The sequence below is a fragment of the Dryobates pubescens genome, chromosome 18 (genome assembly GCF_014839835.1).
Source record: "Dryobates pubescens isolate bDryPub1 chromosome 18, bDryPub1.pri, whole genome shotgun sequence".
NCBI classification, from domain to species: domain Eukaryota; kingdom Metazoa; phylum Chordata; class Aves; order Piciformes; family Picidae; genus Dryobates; species Dryobates pubescens.
Window position 1 is genome coordinate 12648306 of NC_071629.1, and position 15321 is coordinate 12663626.

The 15321-nt window shown below is 43.5% G+C and overlaps 1 protein-coding gene across 1 annotated transcript; it reads left to right on the plus strand.

Moving 5' to 3' along the window:
* The first annotated feature begins 3255 nt into the window (after positions 1–3255).
* Positions 3256–13535, plus strand: VBP1 (VHL binding protein 1). The gene is made up of 6 exons (XM_054169413.1): positions 3256–3398; positions 7685–7809; positions 8830–8896; positions 9352–9450; positions 11182–11320; positions 12241–13535. The coding sequence occupies exons 1-6, from the start codon at positions 3306–3308 to the stop codon at positions 12309–12311; spliced, it is 594 nt and encodes a 197-aa protein (XP_054025388.1). The 5' UTR covers positions 3256–3305; the 3' UTR covers positions 12312–13535.
* Positions 13536–15321: the final 1786 nt, after the last annotated feature.

Consider the following 15321-nt stretch of genomic DNA (forward strand, 5'->3'; position numbering starts at 1 on the left):
GCCGTCAGAATTACCCTTATGAGGAAAAGATTGCTTTACACACCTCTCTGCACAGAAGTGCACAGGAGCACTTTTTGCCACCCCTTGCTTTGTGCGCTTACTGAAACGTTTAAAATGGCAGAGTTCTGTGTGTTAAATAACCATTCCTACAACAGAAGTGAAAAGCAAGGACTTCAGGATACTTTCAAGGCTTTTATCGCTCAGAACTTATTCTCCAAAAACCACTTTGAAGACAAAGGTTGTTCTTGAAGAACAAGAGTTGCAAATGGTAGTTGTGACAAGTAAAACACTGAAGAGAGATGTATATAGATGTCTTGCCCTTTCGTTTCCTTCGAACTCATTTGATCAGAATCCTGTTCTGAAAATGTAAGAAAGCAGGTAACTCCACGTTTGGCTGAAGAGGAGGAAGACTTGAAGTACGCTGTGCATTGTGCATTAATGTGTTCTAGAGGGTCATTCAAGCCCAACTGTTGGGACTTCATGCTGCTACAGGGAGGCTGTCTATCATGGGACACACCATACGAAAACTTCTGGGGGGGATTTGGAAAGGTCGATCATGTTAGGCCTGCTGGACTTGAACGTGTACCTCTTTTTGAATACCTGGGGTTTTCTACTGTTCTTTAGATACAGTTTGACTTTGCCTACAAGAAGTCAATGATTTTTACATTTGATTTTTTTTTTTTTTTTTAAATTTTGGAGATGTACTGGAGAAATCTGTTTTGTGCACATAGTGGTGGAATACTTGTAGGTGAAAGTAACAAATGGACTTTTGTTTTAAAAACTTTAAAAGCAAAATGCAAACAACAAACAAGGAAACTTCTGACTATGTGATTGAATACAGGGTGTATCCCCATCTGGATTTTTTGATGTCTGGCAGGGTGGGTGGGGTTACATTAGAGTAGTATGCACTGTGGATCAGTGCTGAATTTGTACATAAAAAGGAAAACTTTGTTTTGGGTAGTTTGTATTGTAAGGACAGCATCTAAAGGCACTGTGTATCAGTCATTTATTTCCATTTTAAAAGATTCTATTTTTGAGCAATGGGAACTGTACATGTTATCATTTATACATTATGGATAGCTAGGAAACCCTGTTGTTACGACTCTGAAGCTGTATCTGACTTGTCATTGGTATATACATTACCGCACCACGACTTCATGCAGATCCTCATGATCATTTACTTAAAGAGATTGTAATAACCGGTATAGTTACAACAGGAATTGTAACATCAGATCGTTTAGTATCTCTCAGACGTGTATCCTTGTGATTAAGTTTAATCCTTTACCAAATGTTTGGCTGGAATTTCATCTTGGAGCAATGACAAAATAGGTGCTGGAACAGATTTCCCTCACCCCAACCCACACTGTATTTATTTAATAGGTCTGGTTTTGTATGTTATGTTTTTTTTCCCCATAACAGGTTTGTGCCTTTTATTGGATATTTATTTAAAAGGAGCTACTATAATTTAGGTTGCTCAGGCTTTTTTTTCCAGGTGTATTCTTGTACAGCTGTTCCTTTACGTGAGTTCCTTCATTTTATAAGAATACAGAATGAATATACTAGCCACAAACTGGAAAATTTTTGAGGGGTTATGTTCTATGAATTAATAATTTTTTAAAAAGAAGCCTAAGCACAAGACTGGCTGTGTTGATATTTTAATTGTGGAACTTCACAATTTGTTAATACACAAACTGTTTGTTTTTTAAGAACTGCTCATATCCAATTATTTGATGAAATAAGTTTTGGATAAAAATAAACTTTGGCACATGCAAGGTGTGTGTGTGGTCATTCCGTAATGTGTTGTCTAAAGCTTTCTGTGGTACAAATAACAGCAGCTGAATGAGGCTGTGGTTTTTTCCTCTGCATTTGCATGTAAGGTACATGTATTTTTATCATGTCTTATTCAGGTTCTTGGTGCTATCACACCTCTGATCCAGTTTTCCTGTGGGAAGCAGTGACTAGTTTTTCCTCTGCAGGGTAATTGGACTCAAGTGAGGGGCAAGGGAGGGAAGACATAAAGCTGTTCATATCACAGGAGAGTGACTTGTGGGTGCTCTCCTGAGATGTCTCACTGTGTTCAAACAGCAAATAGGTCTTAACTGACATAGCTACTTGGTCTTGTCATAGGCATAGTTTTGTACCTGTGGAATTGCTGTAATCCAGGACGTGTAAAGGTTGCTTTCATGGATCCTTGTGTTGCCGTGTAAAGAGGCTCAAGCTCAGACATCAACAACATGAAAATGTTTTAATTGTGGAGTGTTTATTGCTGATGAGCATCCCTTGACAGCATGCAGGTGCCCACTCTTGGGTTTTGGGAACGTGTTTCAGTTTTGATTGAGCTAGCTTGAACTTTGATTCTCTTAACTAGTCACTGTTTCAGCACTTGGGAAGAACATGCTCATGAGCTCTGTCTTACGCAGAGGCTTCTCATTTTTAAATTGGAGGGCTTGAGGACCACTATTTTTAATAGCTGCTGCTTTTTTGGCTTTTTTGTTTGTATGTTTGTTTTATTTTAATTCCTGTAGCTGTAGACGTTCGTTTTGAATTACATCCATCCACTTCTTGCTCTGTGACTGGCAACTATTAGCTTTGTGTCAGTTACAGAACAGGAGGCAGCAGAGGAGTGTGGGGACAGGACCTGAGCCTATTTCACATTACTGTGCCTCAAGCCCCACTCTCAGTCCCTGATGGGATTTCAGTAAACTGACTCAGTCCTCATGCAGTTCTAAGAGCACGAGGAAACTGGGTGGTAGAAATGGAAACGTAGAGACCGGGTCAGCTTTATTTCTGATGCTTTAGAGATGTGGAAGTGAATAAATAGATACTCCTGTTCCCTTGCTTGCTTTTTTTTTATACGTCTGCTTTTCGTGTTTTACATGAGCTGTGCTAGAACAAGGGAAAAGCAGATCCGGTGCTTCTAAAAAACAGGCCCTCCTCTTTTGCCGGCAGTAGGTATTTCCCCGCCTCGCTTTCTTCCTGCCGAGAAGGGTCAGGAACTCATGCCACGGCAGGTCGGGTTCCAGGTCGGGTTCCAGGACCGGCCCAGGACCTGCCCGATCCCTCCGGCAGAAGGCGCGGCGCTGCCCGGAGCCTCTCCCCGCCTGGCCCATCCCCTGCCCCAGCCCACCAATGAGCGGGGCGCTGGGACGGCCCCTGCCGGGCCACGCCCTCTCACCTCGTCACGCGCGTCATCGCGTCACTGGGATCCGGACAGCCAATGGGTGGAGGGGCGCTCGGCGCTGACGTGATGACGCACGAGTCTGGCGTCCCGGCGAAGGCCGCGCACGCACCGTCGGTTCCCCAAGATGGCGGCGGCCACCAGCAGCGAGAAGGGGTGCGGCGAGGCGGCGGCGGGCGAGAAGCGTGGTCCTCTTGGCATCCCCGAGGCAATCTTCGTGGTGAGTCAATGGCTCCACCAGCCGGGCTGCTCTGCGACCCGGCGGGGGATTGTAGAGGGGGGAAGGGACTGCGCTCCGGCAGCCGGGCCCGGCCTCCGTGAGGCGGCACCTGCAGTGGGGCCGCGGCCTGGCGGGCGGGCGGTGCCTGAGGAAGCGCGGGCGGCGGGCAAGGCGGCGGGGCTGCCCCTCACGGTCCGCCCCGCTGGGCTCTGGGGCTGCCAGCCCGGCCCCGTTAGGGCGGGAGAACTGCGGCGCCCACCCCTTCCCTCCCGCTGCTTCCCTGGGCCGCCCGCGCCCAGCGCCGCGGGTTTGTCTCCTGGTCCCGGCCGGTGATCTCGATCTGAGACAGCCCCGTGCAGAAGCGCTTCACTTGCCTACAAAGCAGGCGGGGTCCTGTGCCCCAGGGAGGCAGGGTGTGTCTTAGTCTTGAGGTTTTTCACGGGGTGAATTTCTTAATTTGGATTCTCTCTTGGTGTCACTAACACGCTTTACATTAAACTCAAATCCCCATTTTCGGCGTTACCGTATTATCTCCCTGGCCAACTCAGATGCCACTGAGGAGCGTGTTATGAATGAACCTCCACATGCTAAGTTACTTACGGCGGTTCCTCCTGCACACGGCACAACGTTGTCGCGTCATCTCAGATGACGCCGTACCACATTCCTGGGACCTTTCCCTGCCTCTTTATCTCATAATCTGGTTCTTGACTGTTGATCACAGTCACTCAGAAGTGCCTGTTGTGTCTAACCAGGGTTCCTAACTTCTTGAAAACCAACAAATGTGTCTCTTTTGGAAAACAGGCTGAACTTGTTTAACTTTAAAAAGTAATTTACTAAGCATTTAATAATTCTGTTGACTCGTTGAGAGGAGAATTAATCAACTTACACAGTGATGTAATGTCAAAATTGTCTGTTGTTCATTTTCTGCTATAAGCTATCTCTTGGTATGCCATCTTGATTGCTACTTTGTTTGATCAGTAAGTATTGATCAGACTGGCTGTACCTGGTTGCTTTGGTGTCATCTTGAAATATCGGATCTTTGTCCTGAAGGCCTTGTTTATTATGCTGCTTTATTACAGAGATTTTTCTGGAACTTGAGACTTTCATGACTTGATACTTTTGGCATAGCTGTTTAGACTGCTGAGGTGTGGCAGCCCTTACAGAAATAAATTGATTTGATTTTTATTTTGGTATTTGTAGGTGTAGCGCTTGTGTTTATCTGTGTGTCTTACTTGGTCATAGGTCCTGGACAAACAGGTACAGGACACTTGCTTTCAGTGCATCCCCATCCTACTTTTTCTTCAAGGTGTTTTGTCAGTTTTTGGAGTCTGGCCAATCTTCCTGGGATGTAAAACCCTTGCTGCTAGTGGCTAACTTCCTTTTGCCTCATTACGGGAGACTGATGTAGGCCAAAGCTCAAGGAAAGGGCCATGGGTTCAGCTGCCCAATGAGAACCATGACAGGGGAACTTTTGGTCTGTGCTGACTGCAGTGGGGGTGGCCATCCTGGCAGGGAACGGGAGATAACCAACCTCATCAAATGCTTTGAAGGTGTCTGTCACATCTCTCATGTTCCTGCTGGTAGCTGTTGATACAGTTTGTTTGGTTCCACATTGTTCCCTTTTGATGCTTGTGTCTGAAGTATCTCAGTGCTGTACCAAGAGACCTGGGAGTTCTCCGAGTTGCAGCTTTAGCTGTGGGCTTTTGTTCAGTTCTTCATAACCTTATGTGTGGGTCTGAAGCCCACTGAAGTTTTCTAAGGTGCTCTAATCAAATACAGCTGTCTCTGCAGAAGAGCTGCGTGATGATGATCTTGGAGTACTTGAACACACTTCTGTTGGAAATAAGTACGTGCTAGGAAGTTTTTAATGCTGGTCTGCTTCACAAAGTGGAAATACTTTGTGTCTTCAGGATGTTTTTTATTGCAGGCTTTTTCTTCAGGAAACAGATTTCCATTTCAAAACCATTGTGGTCTGTAGTGATAAGTGATCAGTAAGTCTTTATCCGCATTCCCCCGCCACGTGCTACATGGGTGGTCTTGCTGCGAATCTTGGCCTCGGTCGAGGATGTTTTCTTGGCTCAACACAGGCTCTTCAAACAGGTTATAGCAGATACTTTTTCACAGGCTCTGGATTCTTGTGCCTTTCCAGATTTCATGTGACATAAAGGACTAACTCAGGGGTTTACTGAAGATTAAAAAACCACTCCAAATAGAACTTTCAACTCTGTTTTCTTCGGAGCTCTTCCAGATGTATCCAAATAAGATGCCTTCCTGAGTGAGAGGACAGAGGATGCAAATCAGAAACTGTCTCTCTTTTGTCATGTTCTCTGCATGTAGGCAATGGTAGCTCTCCACAGATGCAGAGTGAATGCCTGCAGCTCTTTATTTGGATCATCACTCAAAAGATGAACATAAGGCCCAGTGGGAATGTGGTATCCTGCCGTATTTCAGGGCTTCTAAAGGGTGTTCACGTGGCTTGGCTTGTGGCTTGCAAAGATTGTGTTACCTTTGCAATGTGCAACAAAGGTATTTTGCCAGTCAATTTTCTTCCTAAAAAGACAGAGATAAGTTTTGGCAGGTCCTTGCAGAATCTGCAGTCAAGATGCTGCATGACCCACCATGAAGCGGGAATCCTCACAGCATTGTCACCTGACTCTGCTACAAAGCTGTTCTGTTCAAGTTCAAATAACTGACCGTGTCTCAGCCTTGTAGGTGGGTAAGATGGGCCAAAATCCCAACCAGGGAGGCTTGGAAGATGCAGCTGGAAAAGCTGGGTAGTGAATCTGAGCCTGCCTTGCACTGGGGCATTATGTAGTGGGAAGACATCACCAGTATACAGAGCCCCTTGATTCTCAGCATCTTCATTTCAGGAGGACTTGGGTTGTGCCTTGTCCATCTGTAGAAGCAGACGTTAGCTGAGGCAGAGATGGGGTGCCAGGCAGTGTGTGAGGTGAATTGTTGCCCACCTGCTTTGTCTTTCTGTCTTGGGTGATGTGCCTGAGCAGAATAGCTTCCACAAGAGGGAGTTTCATTTCAGAGTATCCTCAGGCCTCACTTCTACAACACTTGGCTGAATCTAATCCTTGTTTCTTTGGGTTAAATCTTCTCTACAGGCCTCATCAGGAGGCAGCAATGCTTCTCGTCCTGTGTTGGTGAGGTTGCTTATGGCGTTCCTTGGGCAGTTAGTTTGAAATGAGGTCTCTTGAGTTCTGTTGCACCACCTAGATCATGCTGCCTACTGAAGTCTCTTGTGGAGTTCTACTGCAGATTTCCTTAGGGGTGAAGAAGGTGGGTGACTGCTTATTAAGTTCAGTAAGTTCATAATAACTTTAAGCTGCTTTAGCCAAGAGAGCTTAGGAGCCCCAGTGAAGGGAACCAGATATGTCTGATACTACTTTAGCAATGTATTACAGGTTTTTTTCTGATGTGAAGCTGAAGAGGCCTGTGGTAGGCTTCTGACAGATTTTACAGAGCTAGAGAGACAAATAAGGACAGAATTGTGGTCATCTTGAATTTACACAGGTAACTTGTTGAGGTCAGAAATGCATGGCTGCTCTCTGGCCTGATGTGCCTTTCAGGAGGCTGAGAATGTTTCCTGCAGCAGATGAACTGCTTCCTGGGAGTCTGACAGAGGTATTTGCAGAGGTCAGCATCCTTGCCTGTTAAGGCCTGTCTTTGCTGGCTACTTGTCCAGATGATGGTAGGACTGCCTGCAATTGTCCTTTAGAGATTTATAGTGCTTCCTGCTGACTACCAAAGCAGCTTTTGAAGACAAGCTGTTCACTACCACAAAGCCTGCTTGAGCAGATACCACAGTTCTCCCCCCCCACCTTTGTCTTTTTCTCTGCCACAACATGCTTGATCTGGCTGTGATTCTTTCCCTTCATCAGTTTCACCCTAAGTAGTTCATAATCTGATTAGCCACAGAGAAGCATTTTCCTTGCATTACAGACAGGAAAGCAAAATTTAGCTGTGATCTGAGCGTATCCATCCCCAGTTTACATTGGCCAGGACTGAAACCACCACCAGCAAGGTACTGGCAAATATGGTTATGAGATAATCCTTTCACCTATAGTTCTGGAAAAAGGAAAAAAAAGGAGGGATGGAGAAGTGCAAAGGTGACTGAGAAAGGAAACAAAATGATTTTGTTGACTCCAGGCAAACCCCAAGTTTGTTTACATATCAACCCTGCCTCTGGACTTAGCTGCAGTAAGATGATAGCATGACTGTGTCTAGGATTTCTGTAAAACTCTTCTAACATTGAGGGTTTCTTTCTCCCCTTAAAGGAAGATGTAGATTCTTTTATGAAACAGCCTGGAAATGAGACAGCAGATGTAGTTCTTAAGAAGTTGGATGAGCAGTATCAGAAGTATAAATTTTTGGAACTTAATCTTGCTCAAAAGAAAAGGAGGTAAGTCATAATCTTTGCAGAATTGAGAAATGCTTAGCACAGTTCTGATTTTGTAAAACCCAAGTCTAGCTTCTTGTTACTGTCCCAAGAAGTAAAAAGTGATGTTAGGAGAGGTAGTATTTGCAGTACTTTGAGGGAAGTCCAGCTTTTTGTCTTTCCTCTTCCTAATAACAACACACAGAAGAATTGATGGCATTACTGAATTGGTCCTTAGCCTTTAAGGCAAAAAATACTGCTGTAGTCTCTTAATCTTGTCAGCCTAGTGTACAGAAAAATACATTGTTGTCAAACAACTACTGTACCAAGCATGTAACTGTTGGCTTAGTAACCTCATCTCTCTTCAGTAGCTTCAGTCTGGAGCTGAAGCTAGGCAAGAAGCACATTTTAAAAGCTGAAATCAAATCTTAAAATAGTGTTTTACTTAGATTAAATCTTTTGTGAGCAAATACCCCTCACTGCTGCCAGCCAGAGACCTGCTGTGGCAGCTGCTGCTGAGTGTGCTGGTGGCAGAGGAGGGTGGCTGGAAGGGCAGTGGGGATCCCAGTATCTCTGCTGGGCTGCTGCAGGGGCTGGACTCTGCAGAGAGCTTGTAACAGTGCCAAATCTGGCAGCTCTAAACTGTTTCCCTAGAACAGTTTGTGGACCTCAGAAGAAACACTTACTTTACCTGCAGCAGTTTTTCCTCTGTGTTTCTGTTGAGGTTTCCCTCTCCTCTGGGGAGATCAGAAATATGCAGGAGAACACCATTTTAGCAAACAGGTATCTATTACTGTTAATGCATGTTTGTTCTAGTTTGGAAGCTCTATTGCTGTGCTTCAGAAAACCATGACCCTCGCTACGGTGAGAGGCAGGTAGCTGAGATGCCTCTACATGCCCTACCTTTCAGTTGTCATCCTGGAAAGCTGTTAAAGAGTTTCAAGTTGTAAAATGGAGTTTGCATTGTGTAATAAAACTGATCACTTGTTTAGGAAACTTTGTGTCTCTGTAAAATAATAAATGATGACTGTTGTTAATTCACAGGCTAAAAAGTCAGATTCCTGAAATTAAACAGACATTAGAAATTTTAAAACACATGCAGAAGAAAAAGGTAAATTATTTTGACTATCTAATGAGTATGAGAAAAGCTAACTGCCTTTCCACCCTAACAGAACAGATTGCAAGAAATGTTTTGGAGAGCACACTTAATATGCCTTTATAAATAACAGAATTGTTTTTAAAGGTATGTAGTACTTTTTGAAAGCTAGTTCCAAAAAGTTAATGTTTAATGCAAACTTCACCTCTAGTAATGTATAGACTGCAGCTAAGCTTTGACTTTATCTCTGTTCCTTAGAAAGATTTCTATACTGCTTTTAAATATCTTTCTTTAAATGCTTTGTTGTTGGAGCTTTGAGTATAATGGTGAAGTCATGTAGAGGTCTACCAAAGTGAACACTGTATCAATGATTAAAAAGCAGGAAAGTGTGCTCTTTACTGTAACTTCTATGTCTTTGACATAAGTTTCCACTTAAAATAGCAATTTTAAGTTTTATCATTTGTCTTAAGGATTCCACAAATCCCATGGAAACCAGATTTTTATTGGCAGATAATCTCTACTGCAAAGCTTCAGTTCCTCCTACAGATAAAGTTTGTTTGTGGTTGGGGGTAAGTAAAATGGAACTTTCTCTGAAACTGTTTCAATAACTTAAAAAAGGCCTATAAAAGACAGAGTCTGTTGCTGTCTCATATGCACTTCTAGTGGCCATGGTCTGTTGATGTATGAAGAGTGGAGCTTTGTCCTGTCAGCAGGACAAATTAGATCATTTCAACTCATTAGTGAAGGTTCCACATTTGATTTCATTTGGTGCCTGGACATTAAGACTTCAGGGAATTGTAATTTTGCTGGATTGTTCTTTCCAAAAAGCATATTCATTTCCTTATCAGTTCTCTCACTTCATGGTTCAACTTACTATCATCCAGCATTGCCTAGGATGGGAATGTGCCCAACAAAATAACTGAGGTTTAGCAAGTAGCTTCCCATCTTCTCTACGTTATTGGTATTTAGCATCGTGCTTTCCCTTGTCCTGCACCTTTGTGGGGATGGTGGGATTTCTGTTACTTACAGGTACCTGCCAACAGCTGGAGTGGAATTTGCTAAATACTGCTGGGATCAGAGCTCAAACCACAGGTTCCTAAGTACTTAAGCCATATCAGGCTGGGATATCTTCTCTTCAGAGGCTTCCTTGTATGTGGAGATAACCTCTTAGTGTTTCCTCTGAGACTTCTAAATCCTGGATGGTCCCAAATTCCTGCTCTGGCTGCCAAACCAAACCACTTGGTTAGGACAGAAACATTGACAGGAGCAGCATCCAGACTGTTACTCCCAAGCTCTCCCACTTATTTTCTGTCATAAAAAGAGAAGATTTGTCTGGTACCTGTTGCTTTTAGGAAACAGTGCAGAATTCACAAAGGTTAGCTTCCATGGAGCATCCCAGGTTATTTGGTTAACAGAGTATTACAGAACGTTCATCCTATTGGTGGTTCACACAGAAAAGCTACAATGAAATGCCACAAACAGGTTGTTACATGTAGGTGTTCTTGGCCTTCTGCCTTTGTCCTCCTTGTTGCTCACAGTCTGCACACACAGTGGTGCCTGTTACTGGTGCTGGGAAATGGATGTCTTCCAGTTAATTGACAAGGACATTGCTGTATCTCACTCTTGCAGCTTTGCATAGCATTCCCTGGGATTATGTCTAGTAGTAGTATGTGGCTCTGCTCAGTGCACAGTTCTTGAGTGGACAAAGTTTCATTGCTGCATCTTCACTTGATACTGCTCTTTTATCTCTTCACATGGCAGCTTCTTACTGAAGTAAAGGTTTGTAGATGAAAAACCACCACAGTGTAGGGTAGGACTTTATACATGTTGTGTCTTTAAATACTGTAACAGTTGTTAATGAGGAGTGCCTTTGGGTTGTTTGTCAGTGTGCCACACAGAGATCCTAAGGTCAGTCTTGAACGCAACAGAAGTTCTGGAGTTGTGTAGCACTTAAAAGGTGCTGCTAAGAAACGGGAAGTTTCTTGCTTTTCAATTATGGAGAAGATGAGATGCTGATGCCTGAAAGGCTGAACACAGTCCACAGGGAAAGCTATTGTTGCTTAGCTGTAGGAAGAAAACTTCTTTTAAGTCACTAGAGGGATTTATTCCCCAGTTACTGAAGTGGTGGAAGCCTCCAGTGGGTTCTGACCTTGCCCATCCTGAATCTTCTTGTCTTGGCCTGTCAGGACAGCCTTTTTGTTAATGCGAATAAGTGACAAATAGCAGCCTGGAATAAGCCTGCTATGGCTCATTCCTTACAATGCAAGAGTAAAAGCTTTCCTTAATCTTTCTTTCTTTAGGCCAATGTGATGCTTGAATATGATATTGATGAAGCTCAAGCTCTGTTAGAGAAGAATTTGTCAACAGCCACAAGAAACCTTGATCTTCTAGAGGAAGACCTGGACTTTCTTAGAGATCAGTTTACCACTACAGAAGTCAGTATCCTTTTTCTGATTTACAAGGGAAGAGCCAGCATTCAGGTAATGAACAATTTGCTGACATGTTTTTATCTTAGGCTGCCTGCCCTGAAAATTCGGTAGCGCTCCAGTAACGTGCCTGTTTTTAGCAGTGAAATAGGACACACTATTTCCAGACCTGTGTGTTAGATGGAGCAGAGCTTGTCATTGTGATTGGGTCCCCCTGAAACCTCCTGCATGACTGCAAAGCTAGACTGGGAATGAGCTGAAAGTATGGATCAGGGCTGTGGGTTGATGGCCAGGTGGCCATGCCAAAGCAAAGCAACTCTTCCTTTCCTTCTAGAGTGAATGAATGTTCTCTGGACTATTGCTGATGGTACCCGATTCAGCCGCAATGTTTTCTAAGCAGCAGAAGCCCTCCTTCCACAAGCTTGAGGCTTGCTTAGGCTTTATCTTACTCTTTTTTCTTCACCAACCACCTCGAGGGTGCAGGGTTTTTTTTAAATACCTTAAAACTATTTTAATGATGATGGTAGCCATCAGCTGAGGCATTAGATACAGTAAATGAAGGCACAAGAAGTCATATGTCCAAGTTGATACTATCGCTGTGTTGCAGGAAGCTGTGGGTGCCTGGAATAGACAGCTAATAAAGGCAGGTTGACTGAAATGAAGAGAGTAGCTGTAAGTAAAACTGAAATTGTGTTTCTCTGTTGGATGTTCAGAGGATTTTAATAAATGCTGTTAAGTGCTGCACTTACTAGCAGCTACCAGAATTCCTGGGTGTTAAGGCTTTGCAGCAAGTCAGCTCTTTCATTAAACAGTTTCTATATTGAGTGTTAGAGGTAAGTCAGGTGTGGCCAGCTGTATAACCTGCTTTACTCTTGGGTCATGTCTTTCTCTTTCTTGAATGCACAAGCTGTTTCCTTAACTCCACACCCTCAGATATGGCTAGAGTTTATAACTGGGATGTAAAGAGAAGAAACAAGCAAGACCCTTCCAAAAACAAAGCATAGTTTTGCCAACTTCAAATGTGGTTTCAATTTCCAATTATTTTTTATTTAAACACCCCCAAAGTTCATTCTTAAGGGACTGAGCTACTTCAAGCATTTCAGTAAATGGTAAAATACATAAAAACTAATGGTGAGCACCATTTTATTTATTTGTAACCTCAAAATTTGGTTTCATGCATGCTTCATGAAATGAATTATTTGAAAAGGCACCACACAGTCCAGCAGAGGACATAGTATTTTGATCAGACCAGTCTGGCATAAAAAAATTTCTGTCTGAAAGCTTGTCTGAAAAGTTGAGGGGCATGTATGAAATGGAGTCTGACATGGTAGTGGGTCGAGGTGATGCAGGGGTTTGTTTTTCATCTCTGTGTACAGCTGATGGAGTTAACGTCAGCTTGGGCTGGGAAGACACACAGCTGTAATGTTCTAGGAAACAAAACAGGCAGTGAAGTCTTGGATTTTGTTTCAGTCAGTTAATTGGCAGCATCAGCCTGCAAGCATTCCTGGATATCCACTTTGGATAAACCTGTTTTTAATAGTTATTGATTAGTTAACTGCCTGTCACTGAACTCTCAGCACTTTACATACCACAGTTTGTGACTTGTCTTCAGAGAAGTAAACAGCACAAGTTATGTCAACTGCAGGTGATCTCCCCCTGTTCTTTTTCATACATGTGCACACCTTGCTTAGTTTTGCAGATGGGTTGAACAAGGACATCCAAACACTGGCAGCCTGTAAACAACAGCCCCCTATATACCATCCCTTAGACAAGATGTCCAGTTCCAATGTCTTAACACTGAGCCTCCCAGGTGGTGAAATCTGTCTTGGGTGAGGATGGTTTACTGAAGCACGACTTCTGGTGTTAACAGTGGGACTATTTTTTAGGTTCTCATGAAGCCTTGCAAGATTGTTGCCTTTTACCTCCGCAGTTCCTTTCTAAAATGAAATGCTCAGTGGTGATGTCAGTGGCTAATGTTCACATTCTGTGACAGAATACAGGTTTTGCTGCAAAATAAATGCAAATCTTAACTGTTCGACCTTCATGTAAGAAACAATATACCTGTAAATTTTTTGTACTTTTATTTCATGATATTAAAATAGTGAAACTAAGCAGTTGTGGCAAACACCTGTTTTTGTGCATCTTTCTTTGTGGGAGAAGGTCAGAAGTCTGATGCATGGTATTTTATTATGTTTCCCTCCCTTAACTGGGGGCAGAGGGGGTGAAAAAAGTCAGTTAGAGCAGCAGATGGGAAGTGTAGCTGCTGCATGCTGAGTGGAATGCAACAGGGACTGTGAGTCAGCATGTCTGAGTCTGTGAGTACCAGTAACTGGCAGGACAGCACAGCAGGGTGCAGGAGTGACAGCTGCAGGGATAGGCAAATCCTTACTCCCAGTCACAGGTAAGTACCCAGGCTTGGCTCAGCCATACCTTTCCTGTTTGTTCCATCTTTGGCTGTACAGACAAACATTGAGATCTGATGTAGTACATGAGCAACAGGTAGGTGCCTGCTGCTGCACTAAGCTGCACGTGGGGCTAAATAGACCACAGGCTGCTTTTCTCCTTTTTCAGAGCATCAGCGAGGACAGGAAAGGCAGCTGCAAACACCTCCTGATTTCTCTTGCCATTTTTTTCTTCAGTTTGTAATAATGAGCTCCCACTGGGCTCTAAAGATCCCTCCCTTTGCCCTCCCTAGGGCAGCAGCCGCCTGCCTTTGTTGCGCACAATGAAATGACGAGTTAAGCATTTCTGCACCAGCAAAACAAGTCCTGTGTGCAACTGCCAGTGACCTAATGCTGGGAACAGGGTGACAGCATGGGAGCTGGAATAGCTCAGTGAGTCCAAAAGGTATCTGGCTTCAGGGGGATGGCTGTGGCCACTGTAACTTGTTGGAAATGTTTTTTTTTAACTTGCTTGATGCAAAATAAATACAAAACAAAGCTAAACCAAAGCTCATGAACAGGAACTCAAGCTGGCCTGCGCCTGAGCCTTGTCCAGCACTGCGTTGTCGTCTGCTGTTTAGTCTGAGCAAGCACAGCTGGGCAGTTTGCAGAAGCTTCTGCAGCTACTGTGTCATCAGTCCTGCCTGATGCTGAGAAGGGCCTGCCGAGGGGGCCAAGGTTGGCTTTGGCAGGAGCAGAGATTTTATCTGTTGGGTTTTGGTGGTGATTTGCTTGGGGTTTTTTTTCAGAATAGTCAATGTTTCTATAGGTCTGAGTTTTTTTCTCTGCAGGGTAGCTGGCTGGATCTGAAGAGCTAAGCAGCGGGGCTTGGCCTTCAGTGGATACTGCTGCAGAGAGCACCCGTTGATTGCTGGGCGCAAGTTATGGCTGCGGCACAGGAGTAGTCAGTAGCTGATGGAGAAAGAATGGGCAGGGGGAAAGAAAAAAAAAAGCCACCAAGGTTTCTTTACAAGTTTTGAATTTCACAATATCACATAGTAACCATTTTGCTAAATACAAGCATATTTTCGGTCACAGACAGCTAAATACAGCATTATTTTCACATTTCATTACAGTGCATAACAGAAAGCGAGGAAAGTGTATATTATGCTTTTATTCTGGAGGTTCTGAGCAACTTGAGTCTAACATGCAGATTGTTTTGAAGGTGTGGTAGGGACCACAGAAAGTTAGCTTTTGCCTTTTTTTTTAAGTTTTTGTCCTAGAGTAAAAGAGCTCCTGACCTTTACCCTGTGAAAGGTATCGCCCTCTGATTTCTCTAAATCCTTCTTGCACTAGAAGTCAAAGCATTAAAAAAACAATTCTCAGCATATCCTAGAAGTTCTTCATCTTAAAAAAAACATTCCAAATTTTGTACAGCTGAATCTACATTTCCTATATTTTAATAAGCTGTCTAGAAAATGCAAGGAATTAGAAAACGATGTAGATAATGATTTCTCTATCGTTTAGTATAACCATTTATTACCTCTAAGTAGTTAGGACCGTGAACGTTTTCTTCTGCCCTGTTTCTCTTCAGAATTATGACACTCGTGGTTTTAAATTGAAGGGTTACTCT